The 10841-nt window shown below is 45.2% G+C and overlaps 1 protein-coding gene across 1 annotated transcript; it reads left to right on the top strand.

Annotated features, from left to right (window-relative positions):
* Positions 1 to 585: 585 nt before the first annotated feature.
* Positions 586 to 2202, top strand: LOC118616808 (testis-specific Y-encoded protein 4-like). Its single transcript, XM_036242242.1, has 4 exons — positions 586 to 831; positions 1546 to 1671; positions 1797 to 1908; positions 2000 to 2202. The coding sequence occupies exons 1-4, from the start codon at positions 586 to 588 to the stop codon at positions 2200 to 2202; spliced, it is 687 nt and encodes a 228-aa protein (XP_036098135.1).
* Positions 2203 to 10841: the final 8639 nt, after the last annotated feature.

Raw genomic sequence — 10841 nt, 5'->3', positions numbered from 1 at the left:
CCAGGAACCTTTCCAGTCAGGCTGTGTTTGGGGTCAGCCGGCTCCTCAGGGCTTGGGTCTTCCATTCCCTGTAGGAGGCCGTGAGGTGACCGAGACCCCCCAGGCAGCCAGGACCTAGGGGCGTTGGCACCATGGAGGAGGGGCCGAGTGGTGCTGAGCAGGGTCCTTTCAGGTCCAACGTTGTGCAGGGAGGCGGTGAGGCCCCGGAGGTGAGGGCGGAGCCCAGAGAGGACAGTGGAGGTCGGAGCTGGAGGGCAGGATGCAGGCAGGAGTTGGCCCTGGAGACAAGGGAAGCGGGGTTGGCGGCCTGCGAGGAGGTTTGGTCCGACATGGAGCTGGGAAGGCAGGAGGAGGTGTTGTCCAAGGAGGGCTTTGGAGCAGGAGGAGGGTGAGGATCAGCAGGGACCTGAGTGTGAGGAGCCCTGGCAAGAGGAGAGGGGCCAGGAGGGAGAGTTGGGGTCCGGGCAGCACTTTGTCCTGGAGCAGCAGGGCCTCAGGCAGGTGGTGCAGGGCGCATTGCGTGGCATCCTGGGGGAAGGGAAGGAGATTTTTGCAGACCTGAAGCCGGGCAGGCAGGGGGACGTGATGCATGGAGAGCTGTTGCAGGTGGAGAAGGAGGAAGAGGTTTTTCTGGTTCCAGAAAGTGAGGAGCAGGGGGAGGAGGTGGCGGCCTCTCAGGAAAAATTCATTGCTGGGAAGCAGAATGTGCTGGATTGGGAGGACATCGTGAAGGTTGTGGAGATGCGAGGTGATGGGCAACCGGAGTCAGGGGCTGAAGGAAAGCAGCAAGAAGAGAAGTCCGAAGAGTGGACACAGCCTAGTCTGGGCAGTGTGGGCAGTGCACTTTGTCCCCGCTAGCGGTGCTCCAGGCTCTCCAGCCAGAGATGGAGCCTGTGAATGAGCAAGCCAGCAAGGCCTTCTGTCCGACTCAAGCGCAAGACATGGCACAGGCACAGGCCTTACTTACAACTGAAAAGCACCCATATTGAGCACATCCCTGGATTCTGGGCCAAAACTGTATCCTTGAGGCTGTAATGGGGTGTCTAAAATGCGACTGTGCCAGTGCAGGAGAAATGGATCAATGAGGACAGTTCAGAAGCAAAACAGACACATTGCAGAGAAACTTGGTATAGAGACCTAAGTCTGGTTCAAACCTTGGAGATGTCCTTATCTTGGGTGGCATGCTGAAACAGTCAGGGGCTTCGTTCCACATTAGACTCAGGAAATGAGCAGGTATATATGTATTGCAGAGTTCCTCCTAGGAGTACTGTTGCAGTGGAAGGGTCTGAATGTGTACCTCCTGAATCAGAGTCAGGAAAATGGGGTGGGCAGAAGGAAGCATATTGTATTCTGTCCAGCCAGCAGCACAAAAGATCAGGTGGAGATCCGGGTGTGCCAGGCAAGAGATCTGGCCTGTGTTGGTGTTGATCCTTGCAGGCAGCAAGAGCCACTGTGTTCCTTTTGGACTTGTGTGGAAGAGGGGGCATGAGGCATAGAGAATTCAGGAAAAGCAAGGCCGTTCCCTAGTTCTGGCCCATTTTCTAGGCATTTTACGTGCAGAATGCAGTATGCAGGCTCCTTGATACAAAGCAGTTTGTCAGCCACCCTCAGCAGTCAGCCATGATCTGTGAGCAAGATGAAAAGATGCTCAGCCACATGATCAATTTGAAGGTCAGCCTAGACTGACAGAGACAGGGGAGGGAGTAGAAGTGGAAAATTGACCTTTTCCTTGCCTACTGAAGAAGGCGTGTGTCCCCAAGACAAATTTCACCCTCTTGATACACTTTTTTCTACAGGTGGAGGAAGTCAGGCACGTCAGTGATTCCTGCAAAATTTTGCTGTTCTTTCACAATAACCCCTACTTCTACAGTAATATGATTGTGAAGGAGTATCTCATTACCCTCCAAGGTAAGAGGAGGCTGCCTGCATGGGTGGCAACAGGAGGTGGGTTGAGGTTAAAAGGGCATGCATGTATTATCACATACACATCTTCCTGCAGGATACAGGGTGTCCCACTGCACTCCCATTCAGTGGTCTCAGCATTATGAAGGAGAGGTCTACCGGCACTGGCACCAAAACAGCAGCCTGAACTTCTCCAACTGGTTCTCCAACCACAACGTGGTAGGGTCCAGCAGGATTGCAGAGGTGGGGTCTCACCTGCAATGCCACAATGAAGCTGCTGTGTTTCCTTTCGCTGCTTGATTTGACATTCAAATTCTAGCCTTATTCTAACCAGCTGTGTTCTTTCCAACCAGATCATCATAAAAGACCTGTGATACAAACCCTGAAGTATTATGCCTGGGAACGTTCCAGGAGAGCAGAGAAGGAGCTGGACAGGTGAGAAAATTTCAACTGGGCACTGAACCTTGTCTTGCCCAGTAGCTGGGACATTTTTTTTTAAAGGCACATTTAGACTGGGAGAAATAGAGGCTGTGCACTCATGTCGTGAGGGTATCATGATGATATAGGAAGTCTGGAGAACTGTGTTGCCATTCAGACACTTGTTGAGGAAGCTTAAGGAAGATGAGGGAGTGAAGGTATCCGATAACCCTCAAAACAACAGCACAGTCATTGTCTCACTTCTCGAAACTCGTCTTGCAGGACACCACCACCATCATCCACTTTTTCCTCCAGAAATAGATGCTTGCATCCAAAACGTTCTTCCTACCATCCTAACACAAATAGCTGGCTGTCTTTTTATAGAAAGGTGTTTCTCCCCCAGTTCTTCTCCTGACATCACAGCTGTTTTGCACAATCCTTGGGTGTCCCAAACGTGTACGGCCCAGTGAAAACAGTGTTTATTATAAAGAGGTTAGGATGGAATGTGTTGAACATAGGACTGCAGAAAATTTCAGAGGTCCCAGTTTCAGCATGGACCTCCTTTTCCTGTTTGGCTGCTATTGATGATGATGATGATGATTAATATTACTTTATTCCTTATCGAGGATATTTTTCAGTTTATCTTCAATGGAGCGAGACCTGTGGCACCATCCCCTGAATACTATGTGAACACAATGGCTCAGGGTGACTGGAGAGAGAGGAAGACATGTGAAGAGATCCTGGCCATGCACTCAACCCTATGTTTCCCAGTCTCTGGACATTGGTGTCTCACCTGGACAAACTGAGTGATGAAGGAATAAAACTGTGTCATCAGGGAATCGGGGCACACAATGAGGCTGGAATTTCCAGTTGTGGAGTTCAATTTGGTTCAGGCTTGGGAATCTTAAGGTTGATGAAGTAGTGTGCATGATCAAAGTCTCTGTGGAATGTGTACAGTGGGCAACAGAAATATCAACATGGAGGGAGGAGAGTGGGCAACTAAAGTTGCAGATTATACTGAAGCCATTGTGAGTCTGAGTCCTGGAATATTCCAGAGCAGTGAAGGCCAATGGCTTCTAGGGTTTCCCAGTCCTTTGTGCACAATGAACAAACTTTTCAACTTAGTGTATGGTGAATGTGAGCCATGTGTTCCACGGTGAATGTGGGTACGGTGAGCCATCAAGTTCACAGTGCAATGCATGTCATGGGGATCCTGTGGTGGCAAAGTGGAGTACAGGCAATGGAGCCCTGGGATTCATATTGCTGTGTGTGCAGTGGCAGCCCATGGGTTTTGCCAAGGAGTGGCAATTGTTGGAGCCCATTTGAGTTGAATTGGGATGTAGGCCGGGGAGCCCTAGTGTTTCACAGTAGGGTTTGGGCAGTGACATCATTGGTGTATTGCAGCAGGGTGTTGGCAGAGGGAAAGCATCTGGATCACTGTTGGGTGTGGGCAGTGTGGAACCTGGAATGTCACAGTGCGTGACAGGCAGAGTGAGTTCTGGAGATGTCACAGTGAATCATAGGCGTGCGATGGGGAAATGCCCTGTGCAATGTGGGCTTTTATAGCAGAGAATGTGGGCATTGTAGAATGTGGGCAGGGCATTTCTAAAGGTGTCACAGAGGTGTGAGGTCACTGAGGGTGCCGAGGATCACAGTGTAAGAGAGCCATGTGAACCCTGTGGTTTCACCATGGAGTGTGGGTAGGGGGAGCCCTGGGTGTCAGAAAAGTGAGAGAACAGTGGGCCGCCTGGAGTTGTGACAAGGGTATATGAGCTGTGACAGTCCTGAAGGTATCAGAGTAGAGTGTGGGCAGTGAAACCCATGTTCAGTAGCATTCCTAGGTTTCAGGGTCAATTGTGGGGATTGCAATCAAGGGATGTCACGTGGGAGTGTGCAAATTAGATTAGAGGTGTCACATAGGAGTTTGGGTAATAAGATCTCAAAAGGTGTGACAGTGTAGTGTGGAAAGAGGCAGGCCTGGGGTGTGAAAGTAGAGAGTGGTTTGTGAGAACTGTGGTGTCAAATTTAATTGGTGGCACTGGGAATCATCAATGTATGGTGAAGTGTGGGTAGAAGTTGCCCAGTAGCTCCCCTCTTTGCCTGTTTTATGGTGTCAGCCTCTCTTTGTCAAGCTCCTGTGTACCTACTGCAGAAGCAAGAGCCAGGCCCCTAAAGGTCCTGCAAGCTCAAGATGCTCCAGAGAACCTTGAGCTCCTGGTTGTTTTTGTGTCATGTGTAATCATTTCAGTGTCTTGATGAAAAATCAAGTCCAGTAGAGCAAACCGACAAGCCATCTTTACAAAAAGGTGATTGATGGAGGTCATCTCTTTCTTCCTGGAACAGAGGTGATACAAGAATTCTGAGATGTGGAGGAGGAGGAGGAAGTAGAGGAGTTATTGGCAGCAGAGGAGTAAGAGGTGGAGAACAGTAAGGTAATCTTTTAAATATGGGGAAGGATTGAGACATGACTTTGTGTGGTGAATACACAGCACAGTGTCCAAATAAATAAGACAGAATGGTACACCTGAAACCTATGTAAATGTACTAACAGCATCACTCCTATAAATTCAATAAAACAGAAAACATACAGGTAAAGTTTGTATTTCTCAAAAAATGTGTAAATAAATAAAATAGAAGATAGCGATGGGCAGTACCAGTGCGTGGGTGGATATGTGAGAGTGTGGGAGTGGGGAAGAGTGTGAGACAGAGTGTGAGTGAATGTAAGCATGCACCAACCTTGAGCAGTGCAGAGACACAGGGCAGAAGGTTCCTTTGCTGTGCATGGAAAGCAGAAGGCTCTGTGGTAAGTGGGAAGCCAGTAAACTTTTCTTACCACAGCCGGGCATCCTTGCTGTATTGGAGGATCTGGATTCTTCACAGGGAGGAGGAAATAAAGGGGCTAGGGCCCAACAACCTGAGTGCACTAGAGCTCACTGCACCATCTGTCCAGTGAATGCAGCTCTGTTGGCACAGTCAGCACAGAGTAGGTGCCTGCAGCAGTAGCCAAAACCAGCAGGGAGCCAGCCCCACTCCTACAGCAGCTGAGGTTCATCCAGGCCTGTAGCTGTGGTGCTATGGGACTCAGGCACCAGATTCTTGCCCAGTGGTGGTGCAAAGGTATTCCAGGACCCAAGCCCATGGTTGCATGCCCCCAGCCAAAGACCCAGGCCAGTGGCAGCACACACCCACCCCAGAACCCAGGCCACAGTGGCACACACCTATCCCAAAGCCAAGGACCAGGCCCATGGCATCATGCACTCACCACAGGACCCAGGCTCACCGCTGTGGTTGGGCCAGCCCAGGCTCCAAGCCAGAAGCCTGCACTGGTGAGCTGGCCCAGCCCAGACACCAGGCTCCAGGCCTACAGCAGCACATCAGCATAGACTGATCAAGAGCCATGCCACAAACCAAGCAGCAGGACCTGCTGTGACCACTACAGCAGTGGAGCTAGATTGGAGCCCCTCCCCTCTGCAGCAGCAAAATCTCTGGTGCAGAGCATCCTCAGCCCCCAACACCACTAAAATATTGGGACCAGGGAGCCCCCCAGGGAAGCAGCTGCAGCAGCAGTAGCAGTGCAAATCAGGAGCTGACACTTGCCCTCAGCAGCTACTGATGAGGAGCTGAGCCCCAATGGTCAGCAGGGTTCCCCAACAGTACACCAGTGAGACCCCTGGATTTCAGAAGCATACCAGAGGGACCCACAAACCTCAGAAGTGCACAAGTAATACCCACAAACCCCAGTAGTATACCAAAAATATCCACAAACCCCAGCAAGACAACAGCTAAACCCACACTCCTCAGCAACATACCAGCAGGTCTCCACATCTTAGCAGGGCACCAGACAAACCCACACCCCCCAGCAGCAGGAGCACATATTAGCAGTGAAGACCCATCCCCAGCAGTATCAACAAAAGCTGATCAAGAGTGGTGCCCCAGCCCAAGCAGCAGAGAATTTCAGAGAGCCAAGAACAGCACAAGAGATCAATTCAAGCTGCCAGGTGTCAATGCTTTAGGACCCACAGCAGACAAGAGCTGTACAGCAGAACAGGCATAAAGGCACAGTAGCCTTCATTGATACACACTGACCTGCCTACATATTCTAACATCCCTCACCAAGCCTAGTTCTTCCACATTGCTAAAATGGTGAGACAAAGAAACAACACCCAAATGAAAAAAAGATGAGATGCCACCAGACATGGATCTACAGGAACTAGAAGAGAGCGACTTGTCAGAAAAAGAATTAAAAGCAATGATTATAAGGTGCTCAAACAATTTGGTGAGAACTACAACCCCAAATAAGAATTATGAAGAGTTCACTAAAATCTACTTCAGCTGAAAAAAAGAGGTAGAAGCAATGGGTATAAAGGTAGAAGCTATATATAAAAAGCAAGAGAAAATACGGAAAGACATAGCTGATAAGCAAAATATCTTAGCAGCATTCATTAGTAGATTAGAAGAAGCTGAAGACCAAATCAGCGATTTGGAAGACAAGGTAGAGAAAAACACCCACAAAGAGCAGCAAATGGAGAAAAAGTTTAAAAAGCAGGAGGAGAGTTTAAGGGAGCTGTGGGATAATACCAAATGTAACAACATTTGTATTATAGGGGTACCTAAAAGAGAAGAATCAAAGAAAGGAATAGAGGAAATGTTTGAAGTAATAATGTCAGAAAACTCTCCTAAACTGGTGAAGGAAAATGTCACACAAGTCCAGGAGACACAGAGAGTCCCAAGTGAGATGAACCCCAGAAGACTCACAGCTAGACACACCATAATAAAAATGGCAAACATTAAACACAAAGAAAGAATCTTAAAGGAAGCAAGAGAGACACAGAAAGTTACCTACAATGGAGCTCCCATTAGACTGTCAGCTGATTTCTCAATAGAAACACTGCAGGCCAGAAGGGAGTTGCATAAAGTATACAAAGCAATGCAAGGCTATCAATCAAAATTGAAAGAGAAATAAAGAGATTCATGGATAAAAACAAAAAAAAAAGAAAAAGCTAAAGAAATTTACCACCACCAAACCAGCACTGCAAAAATTGCTGAAGGGACTGTTGTAAGAAGAAGAAACACAGAGAGAGAAAGAACACAGGCATAAATTAAAAATGACAACTAAGTACCATCTAGCACGAATAACTTTAAATGTAAATAACTAAATACTCCAAACAAAAGACATAGGGTCATTGATAGTATAAGAAAACATGACCCATATATATGCTGTTTACAAGAAACTCACCTCACAATAAACTCTCACACATGGTAAAAGAGAAGGGATGGAAAAAACTTAACCAAGCAAACAGAATTGAAAAAAAAGCTGGTGTAGCAATACTCATATTCGAGAAGATAGACTTCAAAACGAGGGCCATAAGAAGACACAAAGAACATCACTACATAATATTATTATTTTTTTATTTATTTATTAATTTTTGTTACAAATGATTCTCCTTTTTCCCCCCACTGATTCCCCCCTCCCCCTTCCCTCCCTGCCCCTTCCCCCGATTGTTGTCCATGTCCACTGTTCATGCCTACATGCATATAAATTCTGTTGTTCATCCCTCTCTCACCTCCCCACTCCTTAGGGGATTGTCCTCAAACTGTTATGTTCATTATATTCCAGAAATCAGTGAGATCATATGAAATTTGTCTTTCTCTGTTTGGCTTGTTTCACTTAGGATGATACTTTCCAGGTCCCTCCATGTAGTCTCAAAGGATAAGAGATCTTTCTTTCTTACCGCTGCGTAGTACTCCATTGTGTATATGTACCACAGCTATTTAATCCATTCGTCTGATGGGCACTTGGGCTGTTTCCAGATCTTAGCGATTGTAAATAGTGCTGCTACAAAGATGGGGGTACATACATTCTTTCTGATTGGTGTTTTATGCTTCGTAGGGTATATTCCTAGAAGTGGGATCACTGGGTCAAATGTGAGATCAATTTTTAATTTTTTGAGGTGACACCATATTGTTTTCCATAGTGGCTGCACCAGTCTGCATTCCCACCAACAGTGTACTAGAGTCCGCTTTTCTCCACACCCTCGCCAACACTTGTTGTTTGATGATTTGTTGATGGTGGCCATTCTGACAGGTGTGAGGTGATACCTCATTGTTGTTTTGATTTGCATCTCTCTGATGATTAGTGATGATGAACATTTCTTCATATGTCTCTTAGCCATTTGTATGTCCTGTTTGGAGAGGTGTCTATTTAGTTCCTCTGCCCATTTTTTAATTGGATTCTTTGTCTTCCTTTTGTGGAGTTGTATGAGCACTCTATATGTATTGGAAATTAACCCCTTATCTGATATATCATTGGCAATTATGCTCTCCCATACAGTGGGTAGCCTTTCCGTTTTGATGATTGTATCTTTCGCTGTGCAGAAGCTTTTGAGTTTGATGTAGTCCCATGTGTTCATTTTCTCCTTTGTTTCTATTGCCTTAGGTGATGTGTCAGTAAAAATTCTGCTGCGTATGATGTCTGAGATTTTGTTGCCCACAGTCTCCTGTAGGATTTTTATGGATTCATGAGTTACATTTAAGTCTTTTATCCATTTTGAGTTTATTTTGGTGTAGGGTGTAAGTTGATGGTCTAGTTTCATTTTTCAGCAAGTAGCTGTCCAATTTTCCCAGCACCATTTATTAAAGAGGCTCCACTGTATGCTCTTGCCACCTTTGCCAAATATTAATTGAGCATATTGCCTAGGGTCCATTTCTGGGTTCTCTATTCTGTTCCACTGGTCTATATACCTGTTCTTGTGCCAGTACCAGGCTGTTTTGATTATGGTGGCTTTGTAGTATAACCTGAAATCTGGTATTGTGATCCCTCCAACTTTGTTCTTCCTTTTCAAGATTGCTGTGGCTATTCGAGGCCTTTTTTGGTTCCATATGAACTTTTGAAGTAATTGTTCTAATTCTTTGAAGTATGCCGTTGGTATTTTGATGGGGATTGCGTTGAATCTATAGATTGCTTTGGGTAATATGGACATTGTAATGATGTTAATTCTCCCAATCCATGAACAGGGTATGTTCTTCCACTTTTTTACATCTTGCTCTATTTCTTTTTTCAAAGACCTGTAGTTTTCTGCGAATAGGTCCTTTATCTCTTTGGTTAAGTTTATTCCTAGGTATCTTAATTTTTTTGCCGCAATGGTAAATGGGATTGTTTGCTTAGTTTCTCTTTCTGTGAGTTCATCATTGGTGTATAAGAATGCCATCGATTTCTTGACGTTAATTTTGTATCCTGCTACTTTGCCAAATTCATTTATTAAGTCTAGTAAGCTTTTGGTGGAGTCTTTGGGGTTTTCTATGTACAGTATCATGTCATCTGCAAATAATGACAATTTCACTTCCTCCTTTCCAATTTGGATCCCTTTTATTTTTTCTTCCTGTCTGATTGCTGTGGCTAAGACTTCCAGTACTATGTTAAATAGGAGTGGCGAAAGTGGGCATCCTTGCCTTGTTCCTGTTCTTAAGGGAAATGCTTTTAGTTTTTGCCCATTGAGTATGATGTTGGCTGTAGGTCTTTCATATATGGCCTTTATTATGTCTAGGTATGATCCCTCAATTCCCACACTGCTGAGCATTTTTATCAGAAATGGATGCTGGATTTTGTCAAAGGCTTTTTCAGCATCTATTGATATGATCATGTGGTTTTTATTCTTCAATTTATTTATGTGGTGTATCACATTTATGGATTTGCGAATATTGTACCAGCCTTGCATCCCTGGGATGAATCCCACCTGGTCATGGTGGATAATTTTTCTGGTGTATTGCTGGATTCGATTTGCTAGTATTTTGTTCAGGATTTTGGCATCTATGTTCATCAGGGATATTGGCCTGTAGTTTTCTTTCTTTCTTGTGTCTTTTTCTGGTTTTGGAATTAGAGTTATGCTGGCTTCATAAAACGAGTTTGGAAGTCTTCCTTCTTCTTGAATTTTTTGAAATAGTTTGAGGAGAATGGGTATTAGTTCTTCTTTGAATGTTCGGTAAAACTCCCCTGTGAAGCCATCCGGGCCTGGGCTTTTGTTTGCTGGAAGAGTCTTGATTACATCTTCAATTTCTTCTGTTATTATTGGTCTGTTCAAGTTTTCAATCTCTATCTGATCCAATTTTGGGAGACTATGTGTTTCTAAAAATTTGTCCATTTTGCTTAGATTTTCGAATTTGTTGCCGTATAATTTTTCATAGTAGTTGTTAACGATCTTTTGTATTTCTGTAGGGTCAGTTGTTATCTCTCCTGTTTCATTTCTGATTTTATGTATTTGGGTTCTCTCTCTTTGTTTCTTGGTGAGTCTAGCTAAGGGTCAATCAATCTTGTTTATCTTTTCGAAAAACCAGCTCTTTGTTTTATTGATCCTCTGGATTGTTTTTTTGGTCTCTATGTCGTTTATTTCTGCTCTGATCCTTACTATTTCTTTTCTTCTACTTGCTCTGGGGTTTTCTTTTTGTTTACTCTCTAGTTCTTTAAGTTGTGAGGTTAGGTAGTCTATTAGAGATTTTTCTTCTTTTTTGAGGTAGGCCTGTAGTGC

The sequence above is a fragment of the Molossus molossus genome, unplaced genomic scaffold (assembly GCF_014108415.1).
Source record: "Molossus molossus isolate mMolMol1 unplaced genomic scaffold, mMolMol1.p scaffold_m16_p_48, whole genome shotgun sequence".
NCBI classification, from domain to species: domain Eukaryota; kingdom Metazoa; phylum Chordata; class Mammalia; order Chiroptera; family Molossidae; genus Molossus; species Molossus molossus.
The sequence above is the reverse complement of the archived record's forward strand: the minus strand, read 5'-3'. Positions and strand labels throughout refer to the sequence as shown.